At 38.4% G+C, this 23679-nt stretch overlaps 1 protein-coding gene and 1 long non-coding RNA gene across 6 annotated transcripts in view; one reads left to right on the forward strand and one right to left on the reverse strand.

Annotated features, from left to right (window-relative positions):
- Positions 1 to 8649, forward strand: part of LOC106877066 (uncharacterized) — a 29774-nt gene extending 21125 nt beyond the window's left edge. For 2 of the 5 annotated variants that reach the window (XR_016244831.1, XR_016244832.1), the window contains exons 4-7: positions 4701 to 4754; positions 5375 to 5450; positions 5603 to 5713; positions 6071 to 8649. This is a non-coding gene — a long non-coding RNA (uncharacterized LOC106877066). Of the gene's footprint in view, positions 1 to 4700; positions 4762 to 5374; positions 5466 to 5602; positions 5714 to 6070 lie in introns of all 5 variants that reach the window. The other 3 variants (XR_016244836.1, XR_016244833.1, XR_016244834.1) reach the window with 3 other exon arrangements.
- The window catches only part of LOC106877067 (uncharacterized), a 165006-nt gene that overhangs the window by 43949 nt on the left and 97378 nt on the right, over positions 1 to 23679 (reverse strand). The window contains exon 2 of the mRNA XM_089365505.1: positions 9066 to 9189. Coding sequence (XP_089221631.1) covers positions 9066 to 9189 — 124 coding nt within the window. The remainder of the gene's footprint in view (positions 1 to 9065; positions 9190 to 23679) is intronic.

Genomic DNA, 23679 nt, shown 5'->3' on the forward strand with positions numbered 1-23679 from the left:
TGTTCTTCTTCTTCTTCTTCTTCTTCTTCTTCTTCTTCTTCTTCTTCTTCTCCTCCTCCTCCTCCTCCTCCTCCTCCCTTCCTCCCCCTCCCCCTCCTCCCCTTCCGCCTCCACCTTTTCTTGTTGTAGTTGTTGCTTTTACTGTTAAGGCGTCGAGCTGGCGGAATCGTTAGCACGCCGGACGAAATGCTTAGCTGCATTTCGTCCGTCTTTACGTTCTGAGTTTCAAATGCCACCGTGGTCGACTCTGCCTTTCATTCTGTCAGAGACGATAAAATAAGTACCAGTCAAGTACTGGGGTCAATGTAATCGACTCGTCCCTACCCACATCCTGTTTGATGTTTTAACGATTCCACTGGCTCACCATTCTAGAATGCTACTTTATTAATCGACCTCAGAAAGACGAAAGGTAATGTTGTTCTCAGTGGATGCTCATGGCTTAGTGATCAGAGTTTTGGACTCATGATCGTAAGATTGTGATTTCAATTCCCGAACCGAGATGTGTGCTGTGACCTTGAGCAAAACACTTCATTTCACGTTGCTCCAGTCCACTCAGCTAGCAAAAATGAGTAATCCTGCGACGAACTCGCGTTCTGTCTAGAGAGGAATATATATACGCCAGAGAAACAAGCTATAAGCTCCTTGCAGAGTAACGGGATCTCAGCGCAACTTAAAATCAGCACAACACACTGATGCCTTAACTAATTCGCAACAAATATTGAATTATTGTTTTGGTTTTAAGGCTTAAACAAATTTTTGCTTCCATATGTGTTCTGAATGACTTCGTCAGTGGATAGTTTCAAATGTAGATGAGAGTGCATTTAGATTCGTTGGCAAAAGAGAGATTCCCCACTATCTTACTTTTAATGTCTTATATCTAAATTTTTCTGTGCATCTGGTTCAAATGATAGTGCACCATTTTGAAATGCAAATATTTATAGTACTAGTATTTCGTGTGTGTTCATGTACACACCTTTTATCAGACTTTGCAGTGACTAGATGAGAGTCTGTTTATATAGTATTATAGTCGTAGAGGAAAATTTTGCGATGACTAATTCTTATATTCTCATCGAGGTACAAAGATACACAGTTATAGCAATTGTGAAGGCGTATAGCTCAGTCTGATGCTATTCATTACACCCAACTCTTCTTCTCTAGAAAGTCATTCCTCTGTAATTCTTTCCCTGCGCATGTTTTATAATCAATCGTTAACTTGCAGCTATTCGAGGTGCAGTTATTAAATCAATCCAATCAGTCTACAACAGTATGCAAAGTTACAGTTTATTTTTTTCTTTATACTCATTTGGTTTGATAGTAGATCCTTTACTCATTCTACCAAAATAAAGTGAAAACAAAACGGAGCTTCAGTCGATCAACGTTGACTATGCATTTGCACATGTAATTTCAGGCTTGGGCAAGTTTTTTTTTTAAGATGACTAGCGATTGCTCATTCGTGCATGTCTTCTTTCGCTACGTCATTGATGTCCAAGTGAAATACTGTCCATTTGGGTCGACAGGGGTTGGAACCAGTGTCGTTGCAGACGTTAATATTAGAGCTGAAAGAGCTAGAACCGATATCACAAGAAATCATTTCCGACCTTCTAACAACTCCGCCAACTCACCTGCAGTGGATGAGTATTTATTTTCCACCCACAGCTGCTATCTACTCCGAGAGGGTAAAGAGCAGACTTCTCTCAAGAGGGTTTCAATCTAAGAGCGCAGAAAGTCGGGACAAATACCGCGAGGCATTCTATGTAACGTCTGGCGAATTTACCAATTCACTGCCTTCATGAAGATCTAAAAGAACAGAAGTACCATCTAGCATAGTCTTAAGCCGATCAAAACCCTTCTGAATAGAATTATGCAGACAGGAAGTGAGTAGACAGATTGTACACGTAAATCACTGGATCCGCCTTGACACAAGAAGAGGTAGCACAATGGTGATTTTTATTTGAGATTACGTTAAGAGTAGAATCATAGAATTGCCTGTGCTATACTTAGTACAGCAGTACAAATACTTATAGTGCGATTTGTAGGTAGCGCAGGTGATATAGCACCTGGAATACTAATTATCGAAATGTGAGATCCGTTTACAAATACATGCACATATAATCATATAATCATTTGCGTGTGTATAAATGTAAATGGATCACATATAATCTAATATAATTATGTGTGTGTGTGTGTGTGTGTGTATAGATACATATATATATACACACACACACACATATATAAACACATATACGCATATATATATATGCATGCATACACACACACAACGTGCGCATACACACACTCACACACATACGTACACACACACACACATATATTAACACATATACGCATATATATATATATATGCATGCATACACACACACAGCGTGCGCGTACACACACTCACACACATACGTACACACACACACACACACACACATATATATGTATAATTATAAGCATGTGCATATATGTAAATACATGCACGCACAAATATACGTATACAGACCTAACATTGTTGACAGATGAACATGTACTGAAGCAGTGCATATTTTAGTTCATCTAAGCAAGGTATTTAATCGTTGGGAGCGAACAATAACACAACAGGTAGTCGATACACACCAAACTACCAACCCACCCAAGCACACACACACACACACACACACACACACACACACACACACACACACACACATACACACACACACACACACACACAACACAGCACATATAATGAATCGTTTCAAATATTCCAGTTTGTTGACAAGTTAGCAGTTGTGAGACACTATCGGCAGTACTAATACAGATTATGTATGACCGGATTATCATTGGATGATCTTGAATTCTGTAAACATAATCCAATAACATGTACAACGTAATTTAGATAGCAATTTCAAATTTTATACACACACACACACACACACACACACACACACACACACACACACGCACACACACACACACATATATATATATATAATAGAAATATGTTACAAAAACAAAATAGAAACTGTACGTGGAAATGTAAGGGGAAAGTATAAGCGAAAATACACATTGGAAATCAAAATAAGTAAAGGCCTTTTATGAAAAGTAATGATAATTATATACAATTAGATGAACTGATCTAGGAATAAAAGTAATAAAAGTCATTATTGTGAGTTGTTAAAGATATATATATATATATATATATATATATATATATATATATATACGAGGGAGTGCTGTGAATTTCCTGGTTTTAAGGGTGCCAGAAAGGCCTGGTTGGATGGCCAACCTTCCGAGTTCTTTTATGGGACTTAGAAAAACTGAAGGATCGCTGCAAAAAATGTGTGAATCTGAGAGAGAAATAGGTTGAATAAAATCATAATTAACCGATCCCACAACACGAAGATAAAGTTGTTCAGTACTGCAGTGCCCACTCACCTCCTCTTCGTCACGAAATATATGGCCTCTATAACAGGCATATGGGTGCCATCTTGCATATCATATGGCGGGATCGCGTTTCAGATGTAGAGGTCCTGTACTACGCTGGTGCAGTGCAGATAGTATGAAAGCCCTCATTATCTCATCACAATTGTGCTGGGTGGAACATACTTGCGGGATGGAGAGCGGCATGATCTCGAAGGTAGTTTTCTACGCTTAACTGTGTCCGGGAAGGAGAAGCTGCAGTAACCAATAATTGCGATATAGGGATGTATTGAAGAGACATATGAAGAACTCCGGCATTTTCTCAGGCATTTGAAAGGAGAATGCCTTGCGGCGCGATGAATAGCACCGATCGCTGAAGTTCGTAATTCCTGCTATTTATGAGAAACAACAAAGACAATGCCAAAGACAACACATGAGACGTCACTTCTCCATTGCGTTAAGTAGCTTCACGTGCAGCTGGTGACATCGTTACTGAAGATCAAGGACAGGCCTTGAAACTTACATGCGGGTTTGTTAGAGAAGATTTTTGAATAGAACAGTGAACGCAAACTTCAACGGATGTCGATCACACACACACACACACACACACACACACACACACACACACACACACACACACACACTCACGTGTGGTAAGAGGCTTACTTCCTAACCACCTGGTTCCGGATTCAGTCCCACTGCGTAGCACCTTGGGCAAGTGTCTTCTACTGTAGCCACTGTAGAGTGGATTTGGTAGACGGAAACTGAAAGAAGCCCATCGTATATATATGTATATATATATATATATATATATATATATATATATATATATATATATATATATACATACTTGTGTGTGTGCATGTATGTATGTATGTATGTATGTATGTATGTATGTATGTATGTATGTATGTATGTATGTATGTGTGTATGAAAAAAAGGAAGAGCAAGCACGATTCGACAGCTGTTTAATTCCACTACACATGTTTCGATACAACATGGATCCACATATATGCAGGGTTTAAATTTAAATTAAGTAGATTCAAAGGAGTCAGTTGGATGTGATAGCATCGAAGTCAAACATTTACTTACGGAGACAACGGTTTTATATCACCTGAGCAGATACAACTAGGTCCTATTATACAGGTAAACCGTTACTTAATTTAAATTTAAATTTATATCTTGTATATATGTGGTTCTATGTAATATCGAAACATGTGTAGTGTTTATTAAACATCTGTCGAATCGTACTCCGTCTTAGTTTTGACTCTGTTAATTCTTTCATTTTTATTTTTCAGACACGAAGAATGCCGCCTACACTTAGAATTGGTAGTATACCATAATACTGCCGGGTATATAGTAATTATAAACTCTGTTTTGTAGTCTAATACGTTCTTAACGGAATACACCTCAACAAATATCTCTCTCTCTCTCTCTCTCTCTCTCTCTCTCTCTCTCTCTCTATATATATATATATATATATATATATATATATATATATATATATATATATATATATATATGTATGTATGTATATATTTGTGTGTGTATCAATGCTTGTCCCGCCACCATCACCCGGCAACCGATGTTGATGTGTTTACGCCCCCATAACCTAGCGGTTCGGCAAAAGGGAACCGATATGATAAGTACCAGGCTTACAAAGAATAAGTCCTGGGGTCGATCTGTTCGACTAAAAGGCGGTGCTCCAGCATGGTTTGTTTCAAACGACTGAAACAAGTAAAAGAATACACACACACACACACACACACACACACACACACACACACACACACACACACAAGCACACGCACGTATATAGCAAGTCAGATAGAGAGACGGATAGATAATCTGGCTTTTTGAGATTCATTCCAGTCTTCAGAAATTAGGACGTATGTTCTTTTCTGTTTAATCTCGTTCGCCTTTAATTTAGCAAACTTATGGTCATGACCATCGTTTCCTATTGTATTTTTAGGACCACTTTGAACAATGTCTCTTTCCTCCTTCAAGACAGTAGGGCGCAAAGTAAAAGAATTCGTGAGTTTTAGCAGGTAAAGCGATTACAAGTAAGCTCTTCCTTTGACTCACATCTAACATGTATATTACGTTTCCGCTATAGATGGTTGTGTTTCAGCAGTTGTTATTTTAGGTCAAAGTGTGAACGTAAACTGTTGTATTACTGACTACTCGTTATATTTCGTAGTAAACCTATCTAAACGTTAAAATGGCAGCTACTCACTACTGACACAATTTCGATGAAATATAAACTGAGGGAAAAGGATCAACACCCAAGCCATTACGTAGAATATAACAGGTGAGGAGCAACAGGTTTGAATTTCTTTTAGTGTTGCTTTATATTCTCCTATATATTAAAAATTTGGAGCATGTTTAAGTTACAATACCACTTTGTGCCATATCGAATAGAAAAATAACTCAAAAGCTATTGCAGATTTTGGAAAGGAAACTAAAGATATATCTCGCTTTCTCTCTCTCTCTCTCTCTGACTTATTATATTTTGTTTGTTTGTTTGTTTGTTTCTAGCTTTTTTGTAAATATTTCATCTCTACCATAAACAGTTACGTTCTTGAGAACCTGTTGACTATATCATCGCTTCTATTTGAAGTACTTTTGATTCTCAGTTACAACCAGCGTTTCATTTCTAATCCAACAGAGTAATGTTTATCTCTATTTTATGCAAAATATGCTGCAAACGTTTTAAATGCGAGCCGCCGTATCGAGGACCAACGCATCGTCAAACTCCAGCCGAGAGAAATTCGAAATTTCTAGCTTGTAAACTCAAAATTTAAACGAGCTAATTGAGAGAGCATCTGCCCTGTCATTCAATCAATCTGCTAGAAATAGCAACGAAATCTCAATCATGTCACAACCTAATATCTTTTTTTAAAAAAATGGCAAAATACATTGGGCAATGGTAACGCAACACAGTAAAACTGTTTTGATAAGTAAATATTCGTCAGGAAAATTGACCCGGGGCTCACTGTCGTCATCATTATCGTCCTCATCATTATCACCATCCTTATCATCATCATCATCATCATCATCATCATCATCATCATCGTCGTCGTCGTCGTCGTCATCGTGCTAACAAGGTCGCCACTACTTAATGGTTCTACCTTCTAGAAACAGCAATATCTTCCTCAAAAAGAAAAAGTAAAAGAAAAAAATCACCTTATATAATGTATTCTTAAATGCACTGTATTTTAAACAAAAATACTGAATTGTCTCGTTCGAACACTTTTTAGCATTAGGTTTTTTCTTCCCGTCCCCAGAGTTGATCTGGGCGTAAACAATACTACAAAAATAAAGTTTAAAAAAAATCTAAGTGTTCTGAGAATTCTTGAGTTTCGTAATTAGTGGTAATGCACTTCTTCTTCTTCTTCTTCTTCTTCTTCTTCTTCTTCTTCTTCTTCTTCTTCTTCTTCTTCTTCTTCTCCTCCTTCTCCTTCTCCTCCTCCTCCTCCTCCTCCTCCTTCTTCTTCTTCTTCTTCTTCAACTTCTTCTTCTTCTTCTTCTTCTTCTTCTTCTTCTTCTTCTTCTTCTTCTTCTTCTTCTTCTTCTTCTTCTTCTTCTTCTTCTTCTTCTTCTTCTTCTTCTTCTTCTCCTCCAGACAATAAGTTTAAATAACTACATATTTATAATATCTAGTTCAAATTTACAAAAAAAACAAAAACAAAAGACGAAGACAGGTGAGGGAACAACAAGCAAATATATTAGTTTTACGATCGGGAAGAAGAGTAGAAAAGTCCTTGACGTTTCGAGCCTACGCTCTTCGATAGAAAGAGATGGGAGGGAAAAAATGGAATGAGAACGAAAAACAAAAAAAACAACAAAAAAAAAACGGGGAGAAAAAATGTATAGAGATTAATTATGAAACTTATAATATCTACATGGCTTGAAGCAAATATTGTTAGATGAGAAGTGAATTTATGAGCAAAAGGATTCTAATGGAAGTTGCAAGTGATATAATATTACTGCAGTACAGTAGCCAAAATCGGAAATAGTGACTTGACCCATCTGTTCTCAAGCCATCATTGCACAGACGGTTCGGCTCTTCCTCCAGCAACAGATATCAATGTAGCTGCTATCCGACATTAGGAATAAATCTATTTGCTATAACACTCGCTTTGCTATAGCATTGGCAGTTCCTTTGAACCAGCTGTGTGGTCCGCTGACTGCTCTTTCCAGAGTAAACACATTAGTTAATCTGCGTTAGATCTTTGGTAAGGTCTTATGGGCAGCTAATCTCCATAACTGAAAGTAACTGTACCGTTTACCCCGATGGCAAAGACATTTATTTAACCTGTGTAGGTAGTTTGGTGTTAGTCAGTGAAAATGTTCACGAGTAATTCGGTATGAGGTCGATGGCTACGCAAATTATTAGTTATGTTGATGATGAATGGAAGAGAAATGATCACTATATCTTTCATCATTTAATTGTTTCAGTCATTAGACTGCGACCATGCTGGGGCACTGCGTTGAGGAAACTTTTAGTGTCGAATCAATCGACTCGGGTACTTGTTTTCTGTTAAGCCTGATACTTATTCAAGCGTTTCAAGTTACCGGAACGTAAATACGCCAACACCGGCACTCAAGCGGTGGCTGGGCACAAAGACAACAGAATCATACAGACAGACAGACAGACAGACAGACACGCGCGCGCGCACACACACACACACATACATACACACGCGCATGTTATATGTGCACAACGAGCTTCTTTCAGTTTCCGTCTACCAAATACATTCAAGGCTTTGGTCCGCCCGAGACATTAGTAGAAGATACCTGCCCAAGGGGACTGAACTCGAAATCATGTGGTTGGAAAAACAAGTTTCTTACCACACATTCACAGTCACGCCTCCGCCAGTATCTTCTTGTTTTTTTTTTGTCTTTTTTTTTTTGTATAGCTTAATCAGAGAAGCGAAGCACTGTCTGTATCCTTTTCAGGACTTCGGAGATTGATGGAACGTCGGAGAAAAAACTAACTCGTGTGTTACTTGCATCACAACGTCAAGCTTTCATAAACAATGAAAGCAAAACTAGAACAGCTGAAAAACTTCTCTATACTCAAACTGTCGTGTTTCTTTTTTTTGTTTTCTTTTCATTATCAATAGAAGTTTCAGCAGCAATTTTATTTGAAACATGAATAATAGAAGATATAGAATAGTGATAGGGGGAAAAATTTTAGTTCAGCGTGTCGAAATCTGAATTTATTTAATAATCCTGTTATTTTACTCTGTCTGTCTGTCTGTCTGTCTGTCTGTCTGTCTCTCTCTCTCTCTCTCTCTCTCTCTCTCTCTCTCTCTCTCTCTCTATATATATATATATATATATATATATATATATATATATGTCTCGCTCACACACACACGTAGTCGCGCATTTTAGTTTTTGGTAAATGTCTGTAAGTATACTTTTCTATAGCATAATACAGGGAAACCTTCTTCAAAGTCCATTGCGGTGTCACCTAAAAGCACGCGGCGCGGCGCTACTGATACGTATCTTATAGGTTAGCCATCACTGGTACGAAATAAAATAAGCTAGGGTCAAGTGATAATTCGGATAAAATATATTTGCCATTTGCCTTTTTTATTCAAATTTTGCTTTCCTTAATTAAGTGAAAATGAAATAATATATGAGATACTCACTCCAGTTTGAGTTTCCTTGTCGTGCACATACCAGAGGAAGTAGGCATGAAGGCAGAGAAAAAGGCAGACGACAATTAAGCAGACGCCGACACCTAAAACAGCGTTGCCAGCATTTCTGACAGACCTGCAAATATAAAAGAAAGAAGTCGGCTAATGAAGATTTTCTTTATATATATATAATATATGTTTGACAGGAATGGCAAAAAAAGAAAGAAAGAGACCTCAATAATATGCAAATAGAGGGATTTATCTGTAAAAATATGTGACACTTATTCAGTAGCCATGATAAAACTCCGAGTTTCGGATGCCAGGGTGGGGGGGGGGGGGGGCTACGCCAACACCTCTTCAGTTATCCGGCCACTAAAGAGATGTTGGCGTGGACCCCCCACCCTGGCATCCGAAACTCGGAGTTTTATCATGGCTACTGAATAAGTGTCATATTTTTACAGATATATATATATATATATATATATATATATATTGTTGAAAAGATCTCAAGGATCGAAACCGGTACTGTAATGTTCTTTATAAAGGTATTTTAGCATTTTCTACTTTGTCTTTTTTCCATATATACATATATATATATATATATATAGAAATAATTAGAATTAATCAAAGGACATACTAAGTATGTCTACCTGCTTGAAATAACAGTCAAAACTCGTTATTAAATCGCCAAAGGATACACTGGTGATTACTACAGAAATCAAACGAAGGCAAATTTGGTTAAAACAATCTACTTACATACATTTAAGTATATGGATTTACGTGGACTAGTTTCTGCATTGGCATAATATGCCTTAGCCTCTTCAGCATGCATTACCAGGAAAGCGATTCCCAACCCATCCTTCCGAAATCTGTCCCTCGTCTATTTAAATGCTATTTTTTGGCCTGCTGTCGCCTGTATCGTTGATTCTGTTATTATCATTCTTAAACTAGTGACATTGGATAATGATAGAATTAACGGTACCTTTCTAAATTAATTTTTTATATATATATATATACTTTAGTTTATTGGTGTATTATTCATGTAGACACATCGATATAGAAACACGAGCGTCAATGCACACAATGCAGCAACAAGCGAGAGATTAGGAGATCGCTCGAACACCTGAAGCAGTACTTGGGGTCCATATTCGATTTTGATATTAAAATTCATGTACAATAATTTGGTTATAATTCTACAATACATCAAATGTTTTAACAATTTTTGAAAATTCAATTCCTAATAATATTTTATTATGCAAATATGATAGGGTTTTTGTAAACACCAAATGGCTTTGGAGGTCCAGTAGAGTGAAATGGGAATCAACGGGGGCAATAGGTAAAAAAAGACGGTTGAAAACCACAGAACTAAATCCACCAAATTTCTCTCAAATCACATCTTAACGTCTTAAAGAAAAAAACTGCTTACAGAAGACTAAGCGGTTATATCTAGCCCGTAGCGTGATCACAAACACACCTGTTACTTCGCTAGCTCAAATACACTCCAGTTGGGTCAGAGTTTCTTAACCGGGGTCCATATGACTTCTGAGGATCCACGCAACAAAGTGGTGTATCAGGGATCCACAATAGTATTTTAAAGGCCCTTGAAAGCATTTTGCTTTAGATGTATGTATTGGTATGTGTTGCAAGAAACAGATTTCTTTCTCAAACATTTTACGCTGTTCAACCTACACAAGGGAATGTGCGATAAAGAAAATAGGAATTGTGAAAGAAGTTTCTATAAAACTAGTTTTTAAACATCGAATGGCTACAGAGGTCCACCAGTATAAAATAGTAATCAAAGGGGTCCATAGATTAAAAATGGTTGAGAACCCCTACTTTCGATGTATATATTGGTATGTATTGCAAGAAACAGCTATGTTTCTTTCTTTAACATTTTACATAGTTCAACCTACACAAGTTAATGTGTGGAAAACAAAATAAGAATTGTGAAAGAAGTTTCTATAAAACTTTTTAAACATCGAATGGCTATGGGGTTCTACCAGAATAAAATAGTAATCTAAGGGGTCCATAGATTAAAAATGGCTGAGAACTCCTACTTTAGATGTATGTATTGGTATGTATTGTAAGAAACAGGTAGGTTTCTTTCTCTAACATTTTTCATAGTTCAACCTTCACAAGTTAATGTGTGAGAAAAACAAGACAGAAAATTTGAAAGAAGTTTCTATAAAACTAGTTTTTAAACATCGAATGGTGTTAGGGGTCCACCAGAATAAAATAATAATCAAAGGGGCCACAGATAAAAAAAAAAGAATGGTTGAGAATCCCTGAGTTAGATAAACCAGCGAAGTGGATTTAATTAAAGTGGTGCACAGCTCTGGAAAACGCGCCATGAAATTTGATATGTAAGCTGGTGAGTAACTGGAGTAGACATAATAATAATGATGTTTGGTCAGAAATAAAAGTAAACATTTGAAACAGATATGGTTTTCTTATCAGGTCAGAAAAAGCAATGAAATCAGATTTAGAGTTGTGTGTGTGTGTGTGTGTGTGTGTGTGTGTGTGTGTGTGTGTGTGTGTAGAAAGAGGGGTCAGGAGGGTCAATGTTGTGGTCGTTATTTAAGTGGTGAACATGAAAGCTAGGTAAGGCGTTTAGTGTTTTGTTTTTTATTGCCGTTGTTACTTTGTAGTTCAAGGTCATCTGTGATCTAACAGTCTTGTGGCATGCAAGTAGTTGGTTCAACAAGTGCAGTTTTATAAATATCTCTCTTTCTCCTGATCATACAATGTCTCCAACAAGCTAAGGAGGCGAGCTGGCAGGAACGTTAGCACGCCGGGCGAAATGCTTAGTGGTATTTCGTCTGTCTTTACGTTCTGAGTTCAAATTCCGCCGAGGTCGACTATGCCTCTCATCCTTTCGGGGTCGATAAATTAAGTACCAGTAACGTACTGGGGTCGATATAATCAACTTAATCCGTTTGTCTGTCCTTGTTTGTCCCCTCTATGTTTAGCCCCTTGTGAGCAGTAAAGAAATAAGAAACGTTAGCACGCCGGGCGAAATGCTTAGCGATATTTCGTCTGTCTTTACGTTCTGAGTTCAAATTCCGCCGAGGTCGACTATGCCTCTCATCCTTTTCGGGGTCGATAAATTAAGTACCAGTTACGTATTGGAATCGATCTAATCGACTTCCCACCCCCTCTCCCCAAAATTTCGGGCCTTGTGCCTAGAGTAGAAAAGAATATCTTTGACAAGCCGCGAACCATACAGTGCAATCCTGTATGCAACGGCAGCAGTAGCAATAGCAGCAGCAACAACTGCACCACCGATCTCATTCTTTGTACCACCCCCACCATCTCCGGTACCATCACCAATTCTATTACCACGAACCCCCCCCCCCCCCTATTACCATCTCTCTACCTTTACTACTGCTACTACTACTACTACTACTACTACTACTACTACTACTACTACTACTACCACCACCACTACCACCAGCACCACAACCACCACCATCACTACTACTACTACTACCACCACCACCACTACCACCAGCACCACAACCACCACCATCACTACTACTACTACTACTACCACCACCACCACCACTACCACCAGCACCACAACCACCACCATCACTACTACTACTACTACTACTACTACCACCACCACCACCATCACTACTACTACTGCTACTACCACCACTACTACTACTACTACTACTACTACTACTACTACTACTACTACCACCACCACCACCACCATCACTACTACTACTGCTACCACCACCACCACCACCACCACCACCACTACTACTACTACTACTACTACTACTATTCCCACCGCACCTCATTGCCGCTTCAACTACCACCCCTACTAAATACCCACCCCTATTACCCCCGTCCCTGTTACTAAGTACCCCCTACTGACTACCCTCTGACCTCCCACTGTCACTGCCATCCCCGTCCGCTACCACAAACTCGAACAAAGACTACTTCTCTGACCATTGCGGCCATTCTCTCCTCCCCCCCATCCCCCCCACACCACGACCACCATAACGAACAACAATAACAAATGCGGTAACAACAACAACAACAACAACAACAACAACAACAACAACAACAGCATAACTATCACCACGACGACAACGAACGAAACCACCAGCACCACCACCACCACCACCAGCACCACCACCACCACCACCAGCACCACCACCACCACCACCAGCACCAGCACCACCAGCACCACAACCACCACCACCAGCACCACAACCACCACCACCAACACAGGTAAGCAAGCAACAGTTACTCAGAGTTAACACAATTATTCTCTCATTATTTGGCAACTTTTTGAATAACAGAATAGTTTATTTATAAACGAGTTGAACTGGAAAACGTAAATAAATTAACAAATGATAAACAAATAAGTAACAAACAAAATAATTAAAGTAAATAAAATAAACAAACGAAATAAACATATAAATAGGCGTAGGAGTGGCTGTGTGGTAAGTAGCTTGTTTACCAGCCACATGGTCCCGGGTTCAGTCCCACTGCGTGGCACCTTGGGCACAAGTGTCTTCTACTGTAGCCTCGGGCCGACCAATGCCTTGTGAGTGGATTTGGTAGACGGAAACTGAAAGAAGCCTGTCGTATATATGTATATATATATGTATGTATGTGTTTGTATGTCTGTATTTGTCCCCCCAACATCGCTTGACAACCGATGCTGGTGTGTTTACGTCCCCGTAACTTAGCGGTTCGGCAAAAGTGACCGATAGAATAAGTACTAGGCTTCCAAAGAATAAGTCATGGGGGTCGATTTGCTCGACTAAAGGCGGTGCTCCAGCATGGCCACAGTCAAAAGACTGAAACAAGTAAAAGAGTAAAAGAATAAATAAGTAACAAACAAAATAATTAAAGTAAATAAAATAAACAAACGAAATAAACATATAAATAAAAATGCTTCCATCACTCGGGCAAGATTTTCGTAAGAGTTACGTTTCTTTCTTTCACTCTTCTCTCTCTCTCTCTCTCTCTCTCTCTCTCTCTCTCTCTCTCTCTCTCTCTCTCTCTCTCTCTTCATTCAGTTGCATTATATTGTTAATATTATTGTTTTATATCTGTTTATCTTTTTCTACGTTATTTATATTTCACTAGAGTTCCTTTCTCCGCGAACTAAACTAACATGCCAAGAATTCAAACCAATTCATTTATATAATTGAAGAGCCATCTATGGTAGTGTTCTTCGAATACACCGATGCTTATTGCATGTGTGCGTATGTGTGTATGAGTTTAAATATATTCATGTGTACATACATACATACATACATACATACACACACATATATACATATATATATATTTATATATATATGTATGTATGTATGTATGTATGTATGTACGTATGTATACAAGTATTCTTGTATGTAGAATATGTGGGCGTATAAAAGGCTATATTTTCCTGGCAGCGTAGATAAATACTAGTAGTTGGATAAACTCAGTGCCAACTTATACGCACACACGAACATACATACAAACACACGCGCGCACACACACACACACACACACACACACACACACACACACACACACACACACACACACACTCACGCATACACACACGCGCAGACAAGGATGTAAGCTGCTGCGATTTTACTTCATTACGGGTGATGTATACATAATGCATATATACATGTATGTATGTATGTATGTATGTATGTATGTATGTATGTATGTATGTATTCTATTGTTATACTTATTGCAGCCATTTGAATACGGCCATGTTAGAGCACCACCCTGAAGGATTTTTGTCCAACAAATTGACCCCAGGACTTGTTATTTCTTAAGCTTAGTACTTATTCAATCGGTCTGTTTTGTCGAACCACTAAATTACGGGGATATAAACACACCAACATCGGCTGTCAAACGGTGATAGAATTAGACGTCGTAGTATATTGAGGAGATTTCCAATCAGAAGATGGGTCCAGTGTAATCCGTGGGTAGGAGAGGTGCAGCCGGAGGGTGTAGAGTTCAGAATAAAACAGTCCAGAAAGATTAAATCCAGAATGAAAGAAGGTAGAATCCAGAAGTTCGTGTTTGATGAGTGGAGACAGGATTAGCTGGTGCGACCACGTTAGCATGTATTATATGTGGGAGAATGTACGAAAAAGAAAACAACAGGCGAGGACAGGTGGTGTAAACAACAAAAGGATGTATTAGTTTAACGCTCGGGAATAGAGAAAGTCTTTAACGTTTCGAGCTACGCTCTTCAACTGAAAGAATACGGAGAAAACAAGGAGAAAAACACGGAGAAAGAAAAATTGAATGATCTTTGGTCAACGATCTATCATGGCTTCTGCGGACAGGAAGTTTAGAAAGTTCACGCAGGAGAGCTAAGAAAAAGGGGAGATAACAAAAGGGGGAAGAAAGAACGGTGAACGAGGAGCTGTGTGTGTGTGTATACAGGGGTTGGACAGAAGAATAGAAACACCTAACATCATGACATCATAATTTTGAAATATCTATAAAACTGTCAAAAGCTTGTTTATTTTTATGTTTTTGATTTATTATCAGTGTTGCTTAATATGTTTTGTTAAAATTGCTGTTTCTTTTCAGATATCATCAGAAAAAAAGTAATTAAAATTCATAAAAGTGACAGATTTATCGGACTTTCAAAGAAGTTGATTTGTTGGTGCTCGTATAGCAGGCGTTAGCGTAACTAAAACAGCCGAAATGTGTGCTGTATCAAGAAGAACTGACTCGAAAGTAATGACAACCTTTGAGAAAGAGGGAAGAACCTGCTCGTCGAAACAAAGGGACCGTTGGACTCTTACGCGAATTGTTAGAAAGGATCACAAAAGTACAGCTCCCCAAATTACTGCAGAGCTTAATGACCACCTCGAGAACCCTGTTTCCGCAAAAACTGTTTGCTGGGAGCTGCACAAAGCCGGATTTCACGGAAAGGCTGCAATCAGAAAACCATTACTTTCAAAAACAAACGTTGCAAAGCGTTTAGAGTGAAGGAAAAACCTACAGAATTGGTCCCTAGAGCAGTAGAAGAATGTTATTTTTTCGGACGAGTCATCTTTTACCTTATTTCCGACTACCGACCGAGTATACGTGTGGAGACAGTCAAAAGAAGTATTTGACCTAGACTGAATTCTTCCAACTGTTAAACCTGGAGGAGGATCTGTGATGACCTGGGGAGAGATATCTTGGAAATCCGCTGGTCCAATGGCTTCCCTTCATGGCAGAATTAATAGTCAAGACTATTTAACCATTTTATCTGATCAAATTCATTCTTTTTAAGGATTTTATCTGATCAAATTTGCGGAACTGTTTCCGGAGGGAAACGCAATATTTCAGGATGATAATGTACCAATTCACACAGCTAAAGTTGATACTGAATGGCACGAGGAACATTCTAGTGAAGCACGAGGAACATTCTGACCCTAACCCTAACCCTACCTTATCTGCTCCCCCCCCCCCCAGTCACCAGATCTCAATATTATTGAACATTTATGGTGCATTTTAGAAAAACAAGTAAGGAGTCGGTATCCTGCAACATCATCGCTACAAGAACTGAGACTGTTTTAGCTGAAGAATGGACAAAAATTCATTCGGAAACAATTCAAACTTTGTACGAATACATACCTCGTAGAATTCAAGCTGTAATTAATGCCAAAGGCAGTCCTGCCCCATATTAAAATAAATTTGTTTGAAATTTTAAGGTGTTTCCATTATTTTGTCCAGCCCCTGTTTCACCTGTCTGTGTTTGGATTGTCCATGCACAGGGGCCATCCGGACTCCCGTTTGCGCCGTGAACAGGGATTAATCTTCTATCTTCGCTCCTTTGCGCCACATGGGCTCAACTCCCCTCCACTCTTCATCTAACCCCCTCCTCCTGTCTCTCTCCCCCACCCTCCCTCCTACCACCCATCTCTCCCCTCCCCCACCTCCTGCTCCGACTCCTACTTCTTTGTACCTCTCTTCATACTTCTCTCCACTCCCACTTCTCTTCACCCCTACTCTTTCTCTCCTCTCTCTTACTCTCTCTCACTCTCTTCTCTCGTACTCCCCCCTCCCCCCTCTCCCGTACTCCCCCCTCTCTCACTCTTACTCTCTACACTCTTACTCTCCTACTCTCTACACTCTTACTCTCTTACTCTCTCACCTTACTCTCTCACTCTCTTCCCCTCTCTCTCACTCTCTTTCTCTTCCTTTCTTCTTCCCCCCATACCCCTCTTCCCTCTCTCTCACTCTCTTTCTCTTCCTCTCTTTCTCTTCCTCTCTTTCTCCCCCCATACCCACCTTCCCCCTCTCTCAATCCCCCTTCCCTCTCTTATACCCACCCTCTCTCCTCTCTTCCTCTCCCCTCCCATACCCATCTTCCCCCTCTCTTACATCCACCTTCCCCTTCTCCCTCCTCGTCAACACCCCCTCATAAGCTCATCCCACCACACTCCTACTCATCCCAACACACTCCTACTCTACCTTCCCACTCCACCCCATCCAATTCCTTACACCCACCACCCACCCCTACCCACATACCCCACCCTACCCACATACCCCTACCTCTACCCCACACTCCACCCATGCCTTCCCCACCTCCCAACACCCTCACATCACAACACACCAATACCCTTGCATCACACCACGCACACCACACCAATACCCTCGCATCACACCACGCACACACTACAACTGACCAACTACTTTCTTCCTTTCTCCCTTCCCCCATTTTCACACTACATACGTCAAGATCACCAGCAGTCTACCTCCCACACACAGCCCCTCGTTCCCGATCACCGTTTGTTATCTCCCCCTTTCTTAGCTCTCCTGAAATAAGAATTTCTAACTTCCGGTCAGTCATTGTTATGATCGGCCATTATTATGATTGACCGTTGACTGAACACTATTCAATTTTTTTTCTCCGTGTTTTTCTCCTTGTCTCCGTATTCTTTCTGTTGAAGAGCGTAGCTCGAAACGTCAAAGACTTTCCGTATTCCCGAGCGTCATACTAATATATACTTTTGTTATTTACACCACCTGTCCTCGTCTGTTGTTATTTTTTGTATATTCTCCCATATATATACATACACATATGTGTGTGTGTGTAAATAGGTACCGTCCACTGCATCTCACATAAGAACGAGATACTGCAGCAGCCTCGGTTTCAGAGGACCTCAGCTCTTCAATGCCCTACCAAAACATTTGAGAGACATGCAAGACATGGATGCGGTGGTCTTCAAGACAAAACTTGACGCTTTCCTCTCCACGATACCAGACGAACCAATGGCTCGTAATGAGACGCAGTTTAGGGCAGCTATGTCAAATTCTCTTATACACCAGATGTGCCATCAAAACTCTTGATTGGACCATGTCAGGTGGGGGAGAAGAGCCATGCAAGGAACGTGAAAATCACGGTGGTGCACCAGCATGACCGCAGCCACTTGGCTGAAACACATAGATAAAAAAAAACATACATATATATATATATGTACATATATATATATACATATATGTATGTATATATATATATATATATATATATATATATATATATATATATATATATATATATATATATATATATATATATATATATATGGGAGAATATACAAAAAATAACAACAGACGAGGACAGGTGGTGTAAATAACAAAAGTATATATTAGTATGACGCTCGGGAATACGGAAAGTCTTTGACGTTTCGAGCTACGCTCTTCAACAGAAAGAATACGGAGACAAGGAGAAAAACACGGAGATATATATATGTATATATATATATATATATATATATATATATATATATATATATATATATATATATATATATATATATATATATATATATAATATAGATTTAATCAAAAGATTAAATGTTGTACTTAAAATGTTTGTTGCTTTTCTTCAAATATATATATGTGTATGTGTATATATATTAGTATGGTTTGTTGATAAGTGCCAACACATCAAACTCTCAAACCTGTTATTTCTGCTAAAAAAAAAATAGTACTAATAATAATAATAACAACAATAATAATGATAATAATAATAATAATGGCTTCAAATTTTTTGGCATACAGGCCGCAACTTTAGGGGTGGAGATGTATCGATAACATCGACCCCAGTATTCAATTTTACTTATTTCATCAATCCCCAAAATTTGAAAAGTAAAGTTGAAGTCGGCCGAATAACAACAACAACAACAACAACAACAACAACAACAACAAACACCACCACCACCACCACAACAACAACAACAACGACAACAGCAAGAACAACAACAACAATAATAATAATAATAACGATAATACTTGTAATAAAGCTAAAAATGAAGGTTCCTTGCACGTTTGTGAATATTAACTATATAACAGTATCATGTTCAAGTTCACCGTACCGAACAGTGGTTTCTACGTATTATAAAACAGTAGGTGAGATGTTTTAAGACTAATGTGTTCTTTTCAGCACACTGGTAATAGAATCTGCAGCTATTGGAGTTTGCCAAATGTGGTTCTCTGGAACACAGGTGTTCTTGAAACAGGCTCTTCATTTCTTTCTGTTGATATTACAGTTTGTTACGCATGCACAATATAGGCACACACATAAACCACTCGCCATATATACACATTCAGACATACAGACACACACGAGTACACACATAGACACACAAATTACACGGTATTCTTGTGTGGGTATGCGCGCGCGCGCGCGTGTATAAGTGTAAGAAATTACGTGTGATTACAAGCCTGTATTCGTAACAGTTTTCTCTCTATCTCTATGCATCTGTCTGCACATACACACACTTACACATATGCATAACTATATGCATATACATACATACATACATATATACACACATACACACACATACGTACGTACACACACATGTATACACATCTCCACATATATGTATGTATATGTATGTACATGTACATATATACATGCATACATTCATACATATATATGTATATATGTGTGTGTGTGGGTGTGTGTGTGTCTGTGTGTGTGTGTGTTTGTGTTTGTATGTGTATAAATCTATCTATATATATATGTGTATGTGCGTGTGTGTGTATGTATATATGTATCTGTCTTCCTTATCTCCCTCTTTGTATATGTATATATATATATATTTACACACACATACACACATATATATGCATACATGCACGCATGCACATACATACATACATAGACACGCACACGCATATATGTATATATATGCGTGTGTGTGTGTGTATGTGTATACATGTGCGTATTTGTAAATACTATTAGTTTTCGTCATAGAAAAAAAATGTAACAGCAAATCAAAAAGTACTAAACGTGTTTGCGGACAGAGTTTATGTTATTCTATAAGTTGTAAGTAAACATTGTTAGAACACACACGCACGCGCACACACACATACACACACACACACACAGTGGTGGCCTGGGTCTAAAAATGTTGGTTACCAGGAGACTAAGGGGGCCCATACGCTACTAGAAGGGGCCCCCACCCGCAACTATAATGCTATCATTTAATTTTTTTTTTTTGTTAAAAGTATTCTTTTCAACTGTTTACAAACGCAGCCAGGCTGAAATAATGCATTCTTCTCAAACTTGAGGGGATGGGCCCCTTAGATACTAACATGCACCCCGCCCCCATATATGGATTCTAATGGCGCAGGGGCCCACTTGCCATCGAAAATTTAATTGGAGAATATATAGAAATTATATTCTTGTTTGATTCGCTAGACTGTTGATTAACAGCCCAGTCAAGATGGTTTTTTCTTCATCTCCTACTCTTGTATTTTCACACATCTACAAAATGACTTTCTAAAATGATCTTCCATTATGCAGCTGAGGAGTACATTTTCATTGCACATCTTATGTGGTGTTCTCACTACATAAATAAATGAAGTTTGTACGAAACGTACGTACTGCTATAACCTAATGAATTTTTGTTGCTTTTCTTCAAATATATATATACTAGCAGAAATACCCGGCGTTGCCCGGGTTAAAGAGAATAATGAAATCTAAAAACGCCGTCTAGACTACGCATCATCTTTATATATAGAGATGTATATACACACACGCACCCAAACACACGTATATATATGTATATCAATATAAATATATGAAAGTCAATGAAGTTTCGTAAAAGAAGGTGATCATGTACATACTTTCTTGCTGTTGTGATTATAACACCTCATTGTAAACTATGTTCCTTGTTTTCCCTTGTGGAGCATATACAAATAGGTTTTTTTGTTGCTGCCCACTCTTGAGCAGCCAACATACAGTTGTCCATATGAGAAGACCAGCTACAGACAGTGTTTGACCCTGATATTTGTTTATGGACATGGCAAAAGTCACACGAAGGGGGAATTGTAGTCTTCTGAATGTAAAAGGAATGTCTGCTCCTGATGGAGTAAGAGGAATTCTTGGAATAAAGACGTCATCCCCTTTTGCACATCCAGAAAGAATGGTAGCCTCGATAACGTGTGACATCATTTTCTAAATAATGCTCATCTGTTATGTTCGGGTTAAAATTTCATCAACATCAAAAATATATGAATTTTCATGGGAGTTATGGCCGTTATGCAAAGAATATAATTTCCAAATTTCATAAAGATCCATTCAGTACTTTTGACGTAGTTTTGGATAAGAAAACAAATGACTAATGTGTGTGTTTGTGTGCATGTGTATGTGTGTGTGATGGGTGTATATATGTATAGATATCTGTATGCATGTATATATGTATATATGTGTACATATTACATGTACATCTATATATATATATATATACATCTACACATATGTATACATATACATGTATGTATAGATCTATATATATATACATATACGTGTACATCTATATGTATACATATACATCTCTCTCTCTCTCTCTCTCTCTCTCTCTTTCTCTCTCTCTCTCTCTCTCTCTTTCTCTCTCTCTTTCTCTCTTTTTCTCTCTCTCTTTCTGTCTCTCTTTTTCTCTTTCTCTCTCTCTCTCTCTGAAAGTATCTGTCATTACAGTATCGAAATGGTGTACATATACATGTATATGTATACATATACATCTCTCTCTCTTTCTCTTTCTGTCTCTCTCTTTCTCTCTTTCTATCTCTGTGAAAGTATCTGTCACTACAGTATCGAAATGTGATTGTTTCAGTTAGTGGAATGGTTTCATTTTTAAAGTGAAAGTATTTGACATGAGTGTTTTTGTTTCACTTTTGACACGTAATACTTAAATAGTGTAGGAGATATTATGTTGCCGTGTGCTCGAACTCTGCAAGAAGTTAATAATTTTTGACTAAAACACAACTGGAACCCTAAGTAAGGCATGTGTAAAATTTGAATGAAATTGGTTGCGTAGTTCTCGAGTTTTAGGGATTCACACAGACAGACAAACAGACAGACAGACACACATTCTCATTTTTATATATGTAGATATATGTAAATGGGTCTACATATGTACATATATACGCATGTGTATATGTATACATGCACCCACGTATTTATATACATTCTTATATATTTAGTTTTCTGTTCCGTTAAAGTAAGATCAACAAAAAGATACTGCATCCAGGGAGAGATAAAAATCATTTAATGTACTTGCTGCGAAGACACGTGGCTAGAAGGTTTTCATGACGTGTCTTGCGTCCCCAAGCAATCCCCGGGCTTTGAGCACATGGTTTGTTCTATTTAAAAATCAAGGCGCTGGAACATGCGAAAAAAGCAAGAGAAAACGAGAAGGGGATGGGTGATCTAATTCTTAGATCTAAGAATTCAAACGCACTACCTAATTCAAGATCCAAAATTTTTAGCAAACGCAAGCAGGTGAACAAATTTCTTCTGGTGCACAGGAAGACACTACCGTCTTCGGATCGAGTAGCTGTCTTGTAGATTTGGACCCCTCTCCACTGAATTATTTTACAGCAACTAGTTTAACTATGGTGTCAACGGTGAAATATTCTTTCTTTCCTTTTCCCGTTTTTATTCACCCTTTCATTTTTGCATAAACCTTCTCGCCTTTTCACGTTTTTTTCTCGTGATTTCTCATACCAGCGTCCTAATTTTCAAATAGAGCAGACTATATGCTCAGAGCCCGAAGATTGTTTGGAGACACAAAGCAGGCGATAAAAATAAAAAGGCACGCGTCATTATAGTAACAAACTATTAGTAGCTCTTATTTTTATACTATGTACATTAAATGATACATAAACATACACACACACATACACACACACATATATACACGCTTGTATGTATATGTATGTGTGGGTATATTATTGCGCGATCAATTCATATATTCATCTTTTGGTTTCTCTGCTTGTACACGTTTACTTATAACCAAACCTACCTGAACTCCAACTTACCTGCCTGATTATGTACTTACACACTTGCCTGATTACCTATGAACCCATCTTCCTTCCTTCCTTCCTTCCTTCCTTCCTTCCTTCCTTCCTTCCTTTCTACAATGTGTTTCTATCTACTTTATCAGTGTGGTGCAAAGAAGAAAAGTCCATGCGGTTGCTCAACTTGACAGAAATAGATGCCTAATTTCCCTAACTGCATACACTGTCGTATTTAAGAGGAATGATGTGCTGTTGAATGATGTGCTGTTGGGAGCTTTGAAGCTACGGAAGATATAATATCGTAAAGGTGGGAAAAACTTGCACCACAAGTCTA

Source organism: Octopus bimaculoides, chromosome Z (assembly GCF_046866305.1).
Source record: "Octopus bimaculoides isolate indiv1 chromosome Z, ASM4686630v1, whole genome shotgun sequence".
Lineage (NCBI taxonomy): Eukaryota > Metazoa > Mollusca > Cephalopoda > Octopoda > Octopodidae > Octopus > Octopus bimaculoides.